This window comes from Vombatus ursinus, unplaced genomic scaffold, assembly GCF_900497805.2.
Source record: "Vombatus ursinus unplaced genomic scaffold, bare-nosed wombat genome assembly UNPS02000582.1, whole genome shotgun sequence".
In the NCBI taxonomy this organism is placed as follows: Eukaryota; Metazoa; Chordata; class Mammalia; order Diprotodontia; family Vombatidae; genus Vombatus; species Vombatus ursinus.
In genome coordinates, this window is record NW_020940360.1 from 5633643 (window position 1) to 5652656 (window position 19014).

At 35.8% G+C, this 19014-nt stretch overlaps 1 protein-coding gene across 2 annotated transcripts in view; it reads left to right on the plus strand.

The window, feature by feature from the left end:
• The window catches only part of DOP1A (DOP1 leucine zipper like protein A), a 116516-nt gene that overhangs the window by 27944 nt on the left and 69558 nt on the right, over positions 1-19014 (plus strand). For both annotated transcript variants that reach the window (XM_027854785.1, XM_027854791.1), the window contains exons 3-5: positions 5093-5274; positions 13935-14105; positions 17962-18151. In XM_027854785.1, coding sequence (XP_027710586.1) covers positions 5093-5274; positions 13935-14105; positions 17962-18151 — 543 coding nt within the window. The remainder of the gene's footprint in view (positions 1-5092; positions 5275-13934; positions 14106-17961; positions 18152-19014) is intronic.

Below are 19014 nucleotides of genomic sequence, written 5' to 3' on the forward strand. Positions count from 1 at the left end.
GACAAAATTTTCACATTTGTAACTAGCAAAATAACTTTTTGTTTTCATAGCATTAAAATTTTAAATTAACTAATTCTCTTTAACATCTATTGAGGACCTCTCACTACCATTTTATGCCAGATTTTGCTTTACAACAACTGTAGTGTTTGACTTTCTTAAAATGGCTGGTACACTAAAGTCCATGGAATCAGTGAGAGGACATTATTTTATCTCTCATGTACATTTGTCCTTAAAGGATACCTTATAGAAGAAGAAAGAATATTCTGCCAGAATGGGAAAGATTTTTTAAAAAAAAATTTTTGAGACGATAATGAGACACAGAAAAGGGGGAGAAAATAATCATAAACCGTTTTTTCTTAGTAACTACTTATATTTTGCATTCATAATTATGTAAAAATATTTATGTAGCAGCTAGGTACTAATAATGCTAATAAATATGTAATCAATAGTAATAGATTATTAATAGTATCATAGTAATAGTGTGAATAGTAGTAAATTGACATAATTTGGTTTGTTAATGAGCATTAAAACAGAAAGTGGATGCTGGCCCCCAAATCATTCTCTGTCCATTCTAAAGGAGTTCAGCACCTGGCATATCTTTCTTTCTTCCTCAACTCCTGCCCTTATAATAGAGGATTTTAATGTCCACATTGATGCTCCCTCAAACTCCCTAACCTACCAATTCCTAGTTTCTTTTATTCCTATGACCTACTTCTTTAAACCACCACACATATAAAGATGGTCGTACAATAGACCTCACTATTACCTGCAATCGTTCCACACCTCCAATTAGAAACTCAGTTTTTACCCTGTCTGACCATAACCTACTCTCCCTAATGCCTCATTCTTCCTAAACCTATGCTTCACCTTCACCAAGACCAACAGTGACTCAACCCTTCAGTATTTTCATGGGTCATTATTCCCTATTCTGGCTTCACTTTTCTTCCCCTCCACCTTCAATCTTATAACTGTCCTCTGCTCTTAATGTACCTTGCCCCCTTATCCTATTGCTGCAACTGTTGTTAAACCTTTGCCCTGGATTATTCCCACAGTCTCCTCCCCTCCTACTCACAAGCTCCTGAACCCTGCTGCAGAAAATCTCCATAACTTTGTGATAACTGTATACAATGAAAATTCATGTTATCCAATGTCAGCTGAGCCTTCACTGCAGCAAGGCAGGCCTTTTATTTCTCCCTAATAAATTCTTTACTTCAGTTTCCCCAGAAGCTATTCCAATTGTCTCTTCTATCCATAAGCCCTTCTTGCATCTCCTTTACTGCTCTTTCTCAACTGAGAATATTGTCTGTTACTTGACTGAAAAGTTTGAGGCCAATCAATGTGAGTTCACTTTCTTCCCCTTCTTTTCATATTTAAAAAAAAAAAAACTCTTATCTCCCACTTTCTCTTCTTGGACAAAGAATTGGCCCTTCTCCTTGTCAAGGCTATCTATTCTCTTTATATCTACCCTTATTTTTATAAATAATATTTCTTTAAATATTTCTCATTATATATAAAAAAATTAACATTTAAAAAAATTTTGAGTTCCAAATTCTCTTCCTCCCACCCCTCCTCCAGTGGCAAGCAATTTGATATCACTTATACATGTGAAATCATGCAAAACATTTCCATATTGGCCATGTTGCAAAAGAAAACACACAAAAAAGACCAAGAAAAATAAAGAAAGTTAAAAAAAAGGTATGCTTCAATCTGTACTTAGAGTTCATCAGTTCTCACTCCATGGGTGGATAGCATTTTTCATCATGAGTCCTTTGGAATTTTGTTGGATTATTGTCTTGATCAAGTAGCTAAGTCTTTCACAGCTGATGATCATTATAATATTGCTGTTACTGTGTATGATGTTCTCTAGGTTCTGCTTACTGTGCATCAGTTCATATAAATCTTCCCAGGTTTTTTGAAAGCATCCTGCATGTCATTTCTTATAGCACAATAGTGTTCCATCACAATCATATACCACAACTTGTTCAGCCACTCCCCGACTAATGGGCATCCTCTCAATTTCCAATTCTTTGCTACCACAAAAAGAACAGCTATAAATATTTTTGTACAAATGTGTCCTTTTCCCATTTCTTTGATCTCGTTGGGATACAAACCTAGTACTGGTATTGGTGGGTCAAAGGGTATGCAATTTTTTAACTCTTTGGTCATAGTTCCAAATTGTAACTATTGATAGCTTTGAATTTTTTGAAAATTGCCTGTTCATATTCTTTGGCGGTTTATCAATTGGGGAATGGCTCTAATTTTTTTATAAATTTGGCTTAATTCCTTATATATTTGAGAAATGAGACCTTTTGCAGAAAAACTTGCTGTAAAATTTTTTTCCTACTTTCCTGCTTTTCCTTCTAACTTTGGCAGCATTATTTTTGTTTGTGCAAAAATTTTCTCATTTCATGTAATCACAATTATCCATTTTACTTCTCATGATCCTCTCTATCTCTTATTTGGTCATAAACTCTTTCCTTATTCATAGATATGACAGGTACATTTTTCCATGCTCCCCTAATTTACTTTTATGATATCACCCTTTATGTCTAAATTACATACCCATTTTGACCTCATCTTGGTATATGGTTTGAGATGTTGATCTATGCTAGTTTCTGCATTTTCCCAGCAATTTTTGTCAAATGTTTAGTTCTTACCCCAGAAGCTTGGATCTATCAAATACTAGATGATTGTGGTCATTTAATGTTGTGTATTGTTTACATAATCTGTTTCACTGATCTACCAGTCTATTTCTTAGACAGTACCAGATTATTTTCATGATTGTTGTTTTGTAATATAGTTTGAAATCTGTTACTGCTAGGCTGTGCCTTCCTTCTCATTTTTTTTCATCGATTCCCTTGATATTCTTGCCTTCTTGTTCTTTTTTTTTTTTTAAAGGCAATTGGGGTTAAGTGACTTGCCCAGGGTCACACAGCTAGTAAGTGTCAAGTGTTTGGTCTGAGGCCAAATTTGAACTCAGGTCCTCCTGACTTGCCCGGTGCTCTATACGCTGTGCCACCTAGCCACCCCCTTCTTGTTCTTCCAGATGAATTTTGTTATTATTTTTTTTAGCTCTATAAAATAATTCTTCAGTAGTTTAATCGATATGGCCCTTTTACATCTATATTTAAAGGTATCACCTCCTTTCTTCTTCAGCAGATTGTATCCTCAGTCATTACCCTCCTATCAAATTCTCAACCTCCCCTAATCAACTGGTTTCTTCCTTACTGCCTTCATACATCCTTGTCTTCTTCATCCTTAAAAAAACCTTCAGGGGCAGCTAGGTGGCATAGTGGATAGAGCACCAGTCCTGGATTCAGGAGGATCTGAGTTCAAATCTGGCCTCAGATACATAACACTTACTAGCTCTGTGACCCTGGGCAAGTCACTTAACCCCATTGCCTAACCAAAAACAAAACAAAAGAAAACAAAACAAAAATCCAAAACCTTCGTTAGATGCTACCATCCCCAGAAGCCATCTTCCTGGACCTCTCTTCCCCTTCTCAGCCAGTCTCATTCAAAAAGCTGTCTAGACACTTTCTACCTCCATTTTTTTTCTTATTTATTCCTCTTCAACACATTGCAGTCTGACATCTGATTTGATCACACAACTAAAACTGCTCTCTTCAAAGTTAGCAGTGATCTCTTAATTGCCAAATCTATTGAGTCTTTTCTCAGAACTAATCATTCTGGTGCTTTTGACGTAATCACCCTCTCCTCTTGGGTATTCTTTGTTCTTGGGGTTTTTGTGACACTACCGTCTTCTGGTTCTCCTGCCTGTCTCACTGAGGCAGCCTTTTTGAAGTCTCCTTTCCTGGCTCATTGTCCGTATCATGTCGCTTAAGTGGAGATTTTCCCAGATTTCTGTTCTAAACCCTGTTCTTTTCTCCCCTGCATTCTTCTGGTAACCTCATCAGCTCGCGTGAGTTTAAGCTATCATCTTTATACAAAGATGACTCTTTAACTGCTTTGCATAAAGTAAGTACTTAATAAATATTTTATTCATTCATGTGTCTCAGATTGATATATTCAGTCCATCTATCCACTGAGCTTCTAAATCACTAATTATCTTTTGGATATTTCAAACTGGATGTCCTGGAGACATCTTAAGCTAAAAATGTCAAAAATTCAACTTATTATTTTTCTCCCTAACTTTCCCTTTCACACTTTCCTATTTTTGTCCCACACTCTACCGTCCTTCTAGTTTCCCAGGTTCATAATCATCTCTCTCAACCCACACATTGAATCAGTTGCCACGTCTTGCCATTTCTCCTTCACAACATTTCTCACATCCAACTCCCTTATCTAGACTTATAAGCTTAGTTTTACCTGTTCCTTAGTTCAGGCCCTCTTCATTTCATAACCTGGATTATTACAAGTGCCTCACTCCAGTCCACACTCCACACTGCTGACAAAGTGATTTTCCTTAAGCACAAATGTGACTACCCTATTCAACCACATTGGCTTCCTTTTGCCCCTAGGATAAAAAATAAACCCTCATTTTTAGTTTTTAGAGCTCTATACAACTTGTCCCTAACCTATCTTTCCACCCTTATTTAACATCACTTCTCCTCCTAAACTCTGATCTTGCCAAACTGGCCTTCTCTCTATTCCTCACCAACAGCATTCCATCTCCCTGTGCATCTCCAGTGTCTAGAATGTACTTTCTCTTTCCTTTCTTCTACCTTATAAGGTCCCTCTCCTTGACCCTATTCCCTCTGTCTCCTTCAGAGATGTGCTCAAGTACCATATTCTGCATCAAGACTTTCCCTATCCCCACCTTCCCAAATGCTAGTGCCCTCCCTTCTAAACTACCTTGTATTTCACTACCCTTTGTGTGCACATTTATTAACATATTCATGCTGTACATATATTTTATGTGTCCTTGTCTCCCCCATTAAAATGTAGGCTCCTTGTAAGTAGGGACTATTTGCATTTTCTATACTTTAATAAAGCCTGGAACATGTCTGGAATATAGTAGGAATTTAATAAATGCTTATTGGTTGATTGATTTAATTAAAAGCAGTAAGTGGTAACAGATAAAATGAAACATGGGTGATTGCTTTAATGTACTATAAGTGTTTTCTACCAGGTTTTACAAAATAATGCAAAGTACCAGGTAGTACCAAAAAAGCTCACCATAGGCAAACGCCTAGCACAATGCCTGCACCCAGCATTGCCTGGTGGAGTTCATCGAAAAGCACTTGAAACATATGAGATTATCTTCAAAATCATTGGACCTAAGCGCCTTGCCAAAGATCTTTTTCTTTACAGGTAAGTGTCATTTTAGTGTTTATGTACATTGTGTGATTATGCCTCCATGTAAACATTTTATAAAACAAAAAAAAAATTTTATTCATTTCACTATTTTATACTTCTTTAAAAAAAACTCCTTTGTTTTATACTCTTAAAATTAATAAGGAAGCTGATTGCCTTAATGATGACAGGTTTTCAGCTCTTAATATTACAATCTTTGTGTATCTCATTTATACCATTCGGAGACTTTTTTTTTTAAATCTATCATGTTTGGACATGGTGGTACATGCCTGTAATCCCAGCCACTGGAAAGGCTGAGGCTGGAAGATCTCTTGAGCTTGGGAGCTCTGGGTTGTAGTAGACCATGCCAGTTAGGTGTTTGTCATTAATATCTTTTGCTCGTAGGAACAAGAGGTACAGGGAGGACCTGGTTGCCAAAGGAAGGGTAAACCAACCTAGGTTGGAAACAGAGCAGGTCAATTCTTTGCCTGTGACTACTGGCATAGGACCTATGAGTAGTCCCTATTCTTCCAACAAGGGAGACATGGGGGGACACAGTCTTTAAAAAATTAAATCTATTATTTATTATGTTTCTTTCTTCCATCTTCATTGTTTATAGAATCACAAATGTGAGCCTTGGTGACTCAGTGGGGTAGTCATGTCTTTTGTAGTAATAGAGAAGTTTGGAAAAGGAGAGAGTAGAGGAAGGAAAGATGTTAAGTTCCATTTAGGACATGTTGAGTTTGAGATGCCAGTGGGACATCCATTTTGAGATGTCTAAGACGAATTTTTGTTTTGTTTTGTTTTTTTGTTTTTTTTTTGGTTAAGCAATGGGGGTTAAGTGACTTGCCCAGGGTCACACGGCTAGTAAGTGTTATGTGTCTGAGGCCAGAGTTGAACTCGGGTCCTCCTGACTCCAGGGCCGGTGCTCTATCCACTGCGCCACCTAGCTGCCCCTAAGACAAATTTGGTAATATGAGACTGGAGCTCAGGAAAGAGGATTGGACTAGATATGTAGATATGGGAATCACCTGCATTGAGATGATAATTGAACCCATAGAAACTGATGAAATCACCAAGCAAGATAGTATGGGGAAAGAAGAGAAGAGAGTCTAGGACAGAACCATTGTAGACACCCAGAGTTAATAATAAAGCTTTAGTTTTCAAAGTGCTTTACAAATGTTATCTCATTTGACTACCCACAACCCTCTGATATAGGTGCTATCACTATCCCCATTTTTTAGAAAAAGAAACTGAATCTAAGAAGTTTTGTGACTTGCCCAATGCCATATAGCTAGTAAGTGTCTAAGGCAGTATTTGAACTCAGATCTTCCTGACTCCACATCTACTCAAACTACTGCTTTACCTACCTGCTTTTAGGGGACATGACTTGAATAAAGATTCTGTCAAGAAGGTTGTGAAGGAGTGCTTATACCAGTAGGAGGGAACCAGGTAAAAACCTAGAGAGGAAAGAGTATTCAGGAGAAGAGTGATTGACAGGTTGCAGAGGTCAAAAAAGGATGATGCTTGTGCTAGCCGTTAAATTAGATTTTGCAATTGAGAGATCTGACTGCATTTATGGCTCCTTCTGTTTCTTTTACTGAGATTGGGTTATTCAAAATCTATTTCTTGTTCTGTTAATCAGATTTTAAAATTTTTATACACATGTATTCGTTCACTTAATTTAAATTGTCAGTTTTGTTGGCATGTAATTTAGCAAAATGATTTCTAATAATTTCCTGGAATTTTTTTCTTTTGTAGTGATTTCTCCTTTGTCACTTAGGATATCAGTATATTGATTTTCTTTTCTTCTAAGTAGGTTAGTTAATGATTTATCTATTTAATTAATTTTTCACAATAATCCAGCTCTTAGTTTTATTTATCAATTCAGTGGGATTTTTATGCTTTCAGTTTTGTTCATCTCTTGATATTCAGGATTTCTATTTTTTTGTTTGTTTGTTTAGTTGAGTTTTTTTATTGATGAAAGTATTTAGTGATAAAAAAACTTCTCCTAAGGACTGTTCTGATTGCATCCCACAAATTTTTATATATTCTTCTATTGTCATTTTCTTTGTTCATTGATGCTTTTTCATTTTGTTTGTTTGCTTTTTGGTGAGGCAGTTGGGGTTAAGTGATTTGCACAGGGTCAGTCATAAGCTAGTGAGTAGCATGTGTTTGAGTCAGGATTTGAACTCAGGTCCTCCTGATTCCAGGACTGGTGCTCTATCCACTGTGCCACCTAAATGCCCCCATTTTCTTTGTTTAAATTGTCTATTGTTTATGCATTTGTTCTTTGACTCACCAATTCTTTAGGATTAGATTATTTAATGTTCATTTAAGTTTTAATCCTTTCTTTAAAAGCCCTTTATTGATTATAATGTTTATTGCATTGTGGTCAGCAAAAAATATGTTTTATATTTTTTCTGCTTTTGTTTATGAGATTTTTCTTGCCCTATTATATGGCCAATGTTCTATAGGTGCCATGCACAGATAAGAGTAAAAAATATGTGTATTCCTTTCTATTTCCAGTCAGTATTTGAACTGTCACTAACCTTTCTGAACTTATTTTGAGTCTCTTAATTTCTTTTTTTTTTAAATAAAAAATAAAAAAATAAAATTTCTTTTTTTATATTTTTGTTGTTTTTGTCAAGGTCTGAGATAGCTGTTATAGCTTTGGTGGCATAGTAGATAAACTTCTGGACTTACAGTTAGGAAGGCCCAAGTTCAAATGTGACCTCAAGTACTTACTAACTGTGTGGCCCTGGGCAAGTCACTTAACCTCTTTCAGCCTCAGTTTCCTCACTTGTAAAATGGGGATAATAATAGCACCTTCTTTCCAGGATTGTAGCAAGGATAAAATTAGTTAATATTTATAAAGTGCCTTGTATACCTTAAAGGATTCTCTAAGAGCTTATTTTTGATATTATTTCTCCCTGTGATTTGATTAGCTTTTCCTTTAAGTATTTAGATGCTATGTCATTTGATATATATTAAGTAGTAACATTATTTCATTTCAGTTTCAGTGTTTCTCTTTTAGCCATTTCTGTTTTTGCTATTGCCTTGTCTGATATCTTTATGTATATAAATGTATGTATATAAATATAGATATATATCTGTATGATAGCTTTATCATAATCTGATATGATTGCTGTCTCTCCTTTTTAAAATTTCACCTCTGCTTCTGCCCCTTATTTTAACTCTGTATGAATACTTCAGATGCAGTTCTTGTAAACAACATACTGTTAAATTCTTTCTATTCTATTTTGTTATCCTCTTCCTTCCATTATAGGGGGGGTTAATCCCATTTCCATTTATGGTTATTATAGTTAATTGTATATTTCAATCTATCCTGTCCTCTTATACTTTTTCATCTCTTTGACCCCATTCCCCCACCCATGTCTTTACCAAGAAGTAGAATGAGCCATGTGATCAGCACTAGTCATCTCCAATTGGAAGACATATGCTTTTACTGCTCTGCTCCTCATCTCTTCTCTAACCTGATTACTGCTTCTTACACATTTTTTCCTTTTATTTTCCTCATTGTTTATATTATTCTCCTCACATCAGTTCATGCAAATCTTTCCATGTTTCTCTGAATTCTTTATATTCATCACACATTACAATTTTTGCACAATAATTTTTCATTACATTAATATACCACAATTTTTTTTATCCATTCTTAAGTTGGTGGGAATCCATTTAGTTTCCAATTCTTTACCACCATAAAAATGTACTTCTCTGAATGTTTTCTTATATGTGAGGCCTTTCTTTCTTTGAGTTTTATATTCAGTACTGTGATCTCTGGGTATGTATGTTTAGTAGTTAAGCGCAACAGACGAGTGTTTGACAAATTTAAGAACATTAAGAGAGGTGGAAGAGCCAAGATGGCAGAGTAAAGGCAAGGACTCACCTAAGCTCTCCCTCAAACCCTCCAAATACCTTAAAATAATGATTCTAAACAAATTCTAGAGTGGCAGAATCCACAAAAGGATGGAGTGAAACAATTTTCCAGCCCAAGGCAACTTGGAAGATCTGTTGCACCAGAGTGAGAGAGGAGCACAAACCATACCAGTGCAGACTGGGCCCCAGCAAATGAGGAGCACATCTTGGGGCAACTGAATCACACAGCAGTGGCGGTTTCCAGACTGTTCAGTCCACAGATGCAGAACCCACAAAAGGATGGGGTGAAATAATTTTCCAGCCAAAGGCAACTCTGAAGTTTGGCAGGAAAGGTCTGACACACCTGGGTGGGAGTGGAGCACAGTCCAGCACAGGCCATGCCAGCACAGCCCTACTCCCAGCAAAACAGGAGCAGGCCTTGAGAACCGAATCAGCAGCAACAGCAGCTGCTTCTGGAGCTCTCAGCCCACAGACGGTAAGGTAGTTGAACAACTGATCAAAAGGAAATTACAGGGGTCTCTTTGCTAGCACTGAGGCAGGACTTTGTTGCTTTGCCCATACTCATATCTGGGTAGCAGTCCAGGGCAAAGAGGAGTGCTAGCAGATCAGAGCTTGCAGCCATGGTAGAGCAGACACTGGTCACAGTTCCAGGGCAGAACAGGGTGCTTGTAGTTGCTCACAGACCACAGCACAGGCCAGGAGAGGAGTAAACACCTCTCTTTAGATCATACCACCTTGAAAGAACTGAAAACTTACAGGTTCCTAGAAGTATCTCTGAAAACAGCTGCACAAAACTCCTGAAGTCCGGGATAGTGTGCCCTCTGCTCTGGAAGCAGAGCCCTACTTTAACAAAGAGTTAAAAGTCAAGTAATAGGCTGGGAAAATGAGCAAACAGAAAAAAATTTTTACCCTAGAAAGTTACTACAGTGACAAGGAAGATCAAAACACATGCTCAGAAGAAGACAACAAAGTCAAAGCTCCTACATCCAAAGCCTCCGAGAAAATATGAATTGGTCTCAGGCCATGGAAGAGCTCAAAAAGGATTTTTAAAATCAAGTAAGAGAGATAGAGGAAAAATTAGGAAGAGAAATGAGAATGATGCAAGGAAATCATGAAAAAAAGAGTCAACAGCTTGGTAAAGGAGACAAAAAAATACTGAAGAAGAAAATACCTTAAAAAAAAATGGACTAGGCTAAACCTCTTTTATATGATAGAGGTACAAAAAGCCAAGGAGGAGAATGCCTTAAAAAGCAGAATTGGCCAAATGGAAAAAGAGGCACAAAAATTAACTGAAGAAAATAATTCCTTAAAAATTAGAATTGAAAAATTACAATGGAAGCTAATGACTTTATGAGAAATTGGGAAACCATGAAACAAAACCAAAAGAATGAAAAAATAGAAGACAAGGTGAAGTATCTTACTGGAAAAAAGTCTGGAAAATAGATCCAGGAGAGATAATTTAAAAATTACTGGACTACCTGAAAGCCATGATCAAACAAAAGAGCCTAGACATCATCTTTCAAGAAATTATCAAGGAAAACTGCCCTGATATTCTAGAACTGGAGAGTAAAATAGAAATTGAAAGAATCCACCGATCTCCTCCTGAAAGAGATCCCAAAATGAAAACTCCCAGAAATATTATAGCCAAATTCCAGAGTTCCCAGGTCAAGGAAAAAATATTGCAAGCAGCCAGAAAGAAACAATTCAAGTATTGTGGAAACATAATCAAGATAACACAAGATTTAGCAGCTTCTACATTAAGGTACAAGAGGGCTTGGAATATGATATTTCTGAGGTCAAAGGAGATAGGATTACAACCAAGAATCACCTACCCAGCAAAACCGAGTATAGTCATTCAGGGGAAAAAATGGTCATTCAGTGAAATAGAGGACTTTCAAGCATTCTTGATGAAAAGACCAGAGCTGATTAGAAAATTTGACTTTCAAATACAAGACTCAAGAGAGCATAAAAAGGTAAACCAGAAAGGGAAATCATAGGGGACTTATTAAAGTTGAACTGTTTACATTCCTTCATGGAAAGATGATATTTGTAACTCATGAGACCTTTCTCATTATTAGGATAGTTGGATAAAATATATATAGAAGGCATAGGGTGAGTTGAATATGAAGGGATGATATCTAAAAAAGAAAATTAAGGAGTGAGAGAGGAATGTACTGGGAGAAGGAGAAAGGGAGAGGTAGAATGGGGTAAATTATCTCACATAAAAGAGGCAAGAAAAAGCTTTTACACTGGAGGGGAAGAGGGGTTAAAAATGCTCAAACTCACTATTGATTGGAGAAATTCAAATTAAAACAATTCTAAGATATTGCCTCATACCTATTAGATTGGCTAATAGGACAGAAAAGGGAAATGACACATAGTGGGAGGGGATGTGGGAAAAATGAGACATTAATGTACTATTGGTGGAGTTGTGAACTGATTCAACCATTCTGTAGAGCATTTGGAATTATGCCAAAAGGACTATAAAGCCATGCATACCCTTTTGATCTAGCAATACCACTATTAGGTCAGTATACCAAAAGAGATAAAAAACAAAAAGGGAAAAGACCTATATGTACAAAGGTACTTATAGCAGCTTTTTTCTGGTGGCAAAGAATTGGAAATTGAGGGGATGCTCAGCAATTGGGGAATGGTTGAACAAATCGTGGTATGTGATTTTTATAGAATACTGTTGTACTGTAAGACATGATGAGCAAGATGCTCTCAGAAAAACCTTACATGAGCTAATGCAAAGTGAAATGTACTGTGAACAAAGGTACAGCAGTATTGTGAGATGATCAGCTGTGAATGACTTAGCTATTCTCAGCAATACAATCATCCTAGACAACTAAAGAAATTATGATGAAAAATGCGATCCATTCCCCAGAGAAAGAACTGATGGTGTCTGAATACAGATTGAAGCATACTTTTTTTACTTTATTTTTCTTGAGGGTGTTTTTTTATCTATGTTTTCTTTCACAACATGACTATTATGGAAATGTTTTACGTAACTACACACGTATAACCTATATCAAATTGCTTGCCTTCTCAGTGGGGGTGAGGTGGGGAGGGAGGAAAGGAAAAAATGTGGAACTCAAAAGTTTTAAAAACAAATGTTAAAAATTGTTTTTCCACGTAAATGGGGAAAAATAAAATACTAAATTAAAATAAAAAAGAACACCAAGAGAGGAGGCAGGGCTCCCTGTTGCTGAGATACTGAAAAGTAGTTTGGTGGAAATTGGGTTTAGACTAACCACTTGCAGCGTATGCCACAGCTAGTTCCAGATAGATACATGTATATAGAAAAAGTCACGTCATTTTGAAAAATAGAGATCAATACTTTTCGTAACTATGGATAGTGGGGAAGACTTAACAAATAAAGGATTAAAGAGGTCATAAAATAGAAAATTTTTGTTACATAAAAATTAAATGATTTTGCATAAAATCAGTGAAATTAGAATAAGAGGAAGACAAATAGAAAAAAAAAATCAGATAACAAGATTGGCCACGCGTGGTTAGATGGTAATTGTTCCTAAAAAAATATCCTGGAGTTTTAATGGACTATGACCTCAACATGAGTCAAAAGTGTCATTATGGCATCCAAGAAAGTTAGTCTTATGAGTAAGCTATATTAATAAGAAATTGCTTTAAGGTGTAAAAGAGCCCTAGCTCTTCTGTCACTTCACTTCACAGAACCGCTCCCCCGCAACAAAATATTTAAAGGCCTGTTACAGAACAGTTGCAGATCTACATCGATAGGGGGATTTTCCTCATCCTTCCTACACCAATGATTTCAGCCTAGAGAAGATCAGACTTTAAGGATAAACTATTTGCTTTCAAATATTTAAAGTGCTGTCATCTGGAAGAGAGATTGAAACTTGTTTTGTTTGGCCTCAGAGGGCATAACTAGGAACATCAGGTAGAATTTATAACAAGGCAGATTTAGTCATGGTCTTAAGACATAGTTATCAGGTGGGTGGTGATCATGAGCTGCATGTGGCCCACAGTACTCCCAAGTGCAGCCTGAACTAGACCAAAATGTAACTGAGGAATATTTATAAAATAAATAAAAATATGGTACAACATGGATAATATTATATTTTAAAACTAAGTCAATCTATAGCTTTAAGGAATCCTTATGGACAGGTTAGTGGTCCCAGTTTATATTTGAGTTTGACCCTATCGCTCCAAGGTATAATTTCCTAACAGACCTGTCCAGGAGAATGTGGAGGCAGAGGTGGGGTGGGGTAATTTAAAAGGTGGCAGATTCCCCCTCATTTAAAATATTCAAGCAAAGGCTGGTGACCACTTGCCAGGCATATAGTAGAGGCGATTGTTTTACAAATATGGGTTGGGTTAGATAATCACTGAGTTATCTTCCAACTTTGAAATTTTTTGGATCTGAACATTTTAAATTTAACCATGGCCAGCCAGAGTATTTCTGGCATATACACTCCCTTCAAAGTAAATCTTTTTGTGCAACATATAGTGGCTGTTATGTGAATTCATCAAATTTTAGTGATCATTCTCTCTCCATTGGTACCTTTCATGTTACATCCTGCTTTCTTTTCCTTATTGCTTCTTGACCTTATCCTTTCACAGATCCTCCTAAGATCCTGGAGACTTTTTGGTTCTTATAATAGAGGGATTCATATACTAGAGGGTATTCTTTCATTCTTTCTGTTATAGACTTCAAGTTATCCATCTATTATTGTCCATATTGGTGGAATATTAATATTTAGCAAGTTATTTTTGTTTTTCATTTTTTTCCCCAACAGTTCTGGGCTTTTTCCTCTTCTTGCCAATGCTGCCATGTCCGTTAAACCAACACTGCTAAGTTTATATGAGATTTATTACCTACCTTTGGGTAAAACATTAAAGCCTGGTCTGCAAGGATTGTTAACTGGAATTCTGCCTGGCTTGGAGGAAGGGTCAGAGTACTATGAAAGGTGAGACAATTGGAATTCATTTGGCAGGGGTTACTTGTGATGGTAAATAATAAACAAACAACTTGTTAGTTGCTTTCCTAAGATCTTTTATGTTTTGGCATCAGTTTAGATTATAGTGCTTACAGATCTTCCATAGAATCTGAAGTTGGAACAGATTTGAGATTAAATGATAATATAACAATTAGCATATAATAAATAATAACATAGCAGTACATAATGTAATTATATACTAACATTAACCAGTACAGTCCTTTATTTTGATGGTGCGGACACTGAGGCCCAGGGAGTTGAAGTGACTTGCCTAAGGTCACGCAGGTTGAAAATAGAGGCAGTATTTGAAACTAGATTCTTCAACTCTAAATACAATGCTGTCTTTAATCATCAGGAAAGTTCTATCCCCTGTATTTTTCCTAATAATAATTTTATTTATAATGTTACATGAATTTAGGGGGTAAAATGTTTTCTTATGAGATACTTTCAGTGGACAAAAATTATACTCACCAGAGTTCACCAAAATTGGTCATTGTGGAACCAGGCTTTCTAAAATTCCTTGCCAAGCGTTTATTCTACCAGGTAATGATGTGGAGATTTTAAGTGTTTGGACTTTGCTTTCATCTAGCTTGCAGAAATTTCTAACCTATTTCTCTTTCTTTTGAAGGGGATATTTTAAGTGATGATTTATTTAAACAAAAATTGGATGACAGTCTACTTTTAAAAATCGCATTAAGAATTTTCTTTTAAAGAAAATAAAAACTTGCTTTTTTATTAAAGGCATTAATAGATTTGATTAAAATGTTTGTAATAAGACAATTTTAATTTTTACTATCCTTAATTTTCTCCCTTTGTGAAATCCTTAGATAGTACTAGAGAATAATAGCCTTATAAATTGCTTTAAGAATAAGCACCTATTAATATGTTTAATATGAATGTAAATGTATAGCCTATATCAGATTGTGCGCCGTCTTGGGGAGGGTGGTGGGGAGGAAGGGGGAGAAAAATTTTAAACTCAAAAGCATATAGAAGTGATTATTGACAAATCAAAATAAATTAATATAAAAAAAAGAATATGTACCTATTGAAAACTGCCCTGATATTTTAGAACCAGAGGGCAAAATAGAAATTGAAAGAATCCACTGATCTCCTCCTGGAAGAGATTCCCAAAGGAAAACTCCTAGGAATATTGTAGCCAAATTCCACAGTTCCCAGATCAAGGAGAAAATATTACAAGCAGCCAGAAAGAAACAATTCAAGTATTGTGGAAACACAATCAGGATAACACAAGATTTAGCAACTTCTACATTAAGGAACTAGAGGGCATGGAATGTAATATTCCGGAAGGCAAAGGAGATAGGATTATAACCAAGAATCACCTACCCCAGCAAAACTGAGTATAATCCTTCAGGGGAAAAAATGCTGATTCAGTGTAATAGAGGACTTTCAAGCATTCTTGATGAAAAGACCAGAGCTGAATAGAAAATTTGACTTTCAAATACAAGACTCAAGTGGAATATGAAGAGGTAAACAGGAAAGAGAAGTCATAAGGGACTTATTAAGGTTGAACTGTTTATTCCTGCATGGAAAGATGATATTTATAACTCATGAGACCTTTGTCAGTATTAGGGTAGTTGGAGGGAAAAAATTATATACGTGTGTATATATATAGATAGATAGATAGATAGAGATATACATATAAAGAGATATATAGATAGATAGGGGCACAGGGTGAGTTGAAGATGAAAGGGTCACATCTGGAGAATAAAATTAAGGGGTGAGAGAGGATTATACTGGGAGAAGGAGAAAGGGAGAGGTAGAATGGGGTAAATTATCTCACACACAAAAAAAAAACAGAAAAGAAAAGGCTCTTACGGTGGAGGGGAAACAGGAGAAGGTGAAAGGGAATGAGTGAATCTTATTCTTATAGGATTTGGCGTAAGGAGGAAATAAAATACATACTCAGTTGGGTATGGAAATCTGTCTTACCCTACAGGAAAATAGGGGGAGAAGGGGACAAGAGAGCGGAGGAATGATAGAGAGACAGGCAGATTGGGAAAGGGGGTAATCAGAAGCAAACACTTCTGGAGGGACAGGGTCAACAGAAAGAATAGAATAAATGGGGGGGCGGGATAGGATTAAGGGAAATAGTCAGTTTTTCACAACATGACTACTATGGAAGTGTTTTGCATAACTGCACATGTATAACTTATATTGAGTTGCTTGCCTTTTCAATGAGGGTGGGTGGGAAGGGAGGAAGGGAAAAAATTTGGAACCCAAAGCTTTAAAAACACATGTTTTAAAAAAAAAATGTTTTCTCTTACAACTGAGAAATAAGAAATACAGGAAATGGGGTACAGAAATCTATCCTGCCCTACAGAAAAATAGAAAGGGACGGGGATAAGAGAAGGGGGGAGAGATAGAAGGGAGGGCAGACTAGGGGAAGGGGTATTCAGGATGCATGCCATCTTAGGGTGGGAGGAGGGGCGAGATGGGGTGAAAATTTGGAACTCTAAATCTTGTGGAAGTAAATGTTGAAAACTAAAAATAAATAAATTCAAAAAAATAAAAAAAAGAATAAGCATCTATTTAAGTGCTGAGCACTGCTATTCTTAAAACTTACATTAACCCAGCTTTTAATAACCTATTATGTAATAATATATAATAAATAATAATAATTATATGATAACCTTTAACAATAATGCATTTTGCTTATTTGCTTACTGTTTTTGGACAGTGGTTCTACAGTAGTTGATTTTATTTAGTTCGTAAATCTGTCTCTTGGTGTCTTTTAGATGTCTTCCAGGTTTTTTAATAAGGTCCAAAATTATACATGAAAAGCTGTATGTCATGACTGTAGTTGAAAGCATAATACATGTAGTATTAGTACTATTCAATTAGTAGACTTCATTGCTTTGGAACCAAAGTTGTTCATGTTTTATTATGTTCTTTGTTATTCTAAATAGTATCTCAATGAAGTGGTTTGTTAGGTTTGTCCCTTGTTTAACTATAAGTAAATTGAGGCAATAGAAGATGATGGTTTTTGCTTGACATCACAAAGCAAGTGAGCCAGGAAGCTTGATCCTAAAATTGATATGATTCTGTCTTAAGTCTTAAAACTTGGCTTAAAACAAATAGAAAGCAATCAGTATTAAAATATGGTATTAAATAAAGTGATAAAAAAAAAGTTTTGTTTTTCTCAGTGTGTAATGTTATAAATTAGTTTGTTTTGGTTTTTTTGAGGCAATTGGGGTTAAGTGACTTGCCCAGGGTCACACAGCTAGTATGTGTCAAGTGTTTGGTCTGAGGCCGGATTTGAACTGAGGTCCTCCTCACTTCAGGGCCTGTGCTGTATCCACTGTGCCACCTAACTTTCCCTGCAAATGTTATAAATTAGAAAGTCTGCATTGCATGGTAGGCTGCTAGAATTAAAGTCAAGAAGACTTGGGAAATCCCATTTCCAATACTTACCAGCTGTGTGAACAATGCCACACTTAAAAATCTGAGTATAAATTGCTTCATCTTTAAGACAAGAATAACCTGTAGTATCTACTTCACAGGGTTGTTGTAAGGATTAAATGAGTTAGTATTTGTAAAGCACTTTGCAATCCTTAAAGTGCAATATAAAGTTGGTTATTATTAGTGACAATATCAATAACAATAAATTATATAACACAGAAGTTCAAAGAAAACATTAGAGAAACTCTTAAAATATTTTAAGCCACTGAACATGTCTCATAGCAAGAATAGTACTTGTTTTTCCTAAGCAGATATGTGCCATTCGTTTATGTTTTCATGGAAGAGCATTTTATTTTAATGTGTTTGAAACAAAACTCTTGAATAAATCTTTTGTTTTGTGCTTTAGAACTAACACCTTGTTGGAGAAGGTTGCTGCTGCAGTGGATCAGTCAGCATTCTACAGTGCCCTCTGGGGTAGTCTTCTTACCAGTCCTGCTGTTCGTTTACCTGGAATCACTTATGTTCTCTCCCATTTGAACAGGAAGCTTTCAATGGAGGATCAACTTTATATAATTGGCAGTGATATTGAACTAATGGTATGTATTAAAATATTTCTGTTTTCACTAAAAAGTTGCATATACCACCATAGTTATTATGTTGCTGGGATTTCTTTAAAATCTTTACAAATCTTTGTACAATTTAAAATAGCTTCATTCTTTTTTATTTAAATTTTTTATTATGAACTTAATCATTCATAAATACGTCATTTCAGTAAAGAACAAAGAGAATTGTATATGAAGCCCTGAACTTCTGTTGTATAAATTTTGTTTTGATAAAAGTGAATATTAAATTTAAGTGGTAACAAAATTTCCCCTTTTTTTCATCTCTTTGTTTTCTTCTGTGTTACTTAATATTTTATTTAAAAAATTTTTTGTATCTCTGTCAATGTTTACTTATTCACATACTTCCCTCTTTCCCCTAAGAGAAGGCCTTCCCTTTTAACAAATAAGTAAAGGGGAACAAAAAAATCAACACATTGGCTATTTCTTAAAATGTATGCTTCATTCTGCACCTCTAATACATCACCTCTGCTAAGAGGTAAAAGTCATGTTTCCTTGTGTTGATCACTGAGTTAATCAGATTTTGGAAGTCTTCCAAATTTGTTTTCCATTACATTATTGTTATTATCCTGTAAATTCTCTTGAGTCTGCTCATTTTACTGTGTATCAGTTCATACAAGTTTTCCCAAGTTTCTCTGAATCAGTCAAGTCATCATTTTTAGTGTAGTCATTACTTTTTTGTGTGTGTGTGAGGCAACTGGGATTAAGCGACTTGCTCAGAGTCACACAGCCAGTGAGTGTTAAGTGTCTGAAGCTGGGTTTGAACTCAGGTCCTCCTGACTCCAGGGCCTCTAGCAGCCCTTAGTCATTACTTTTTATTTACAAACTACAACTTGTTT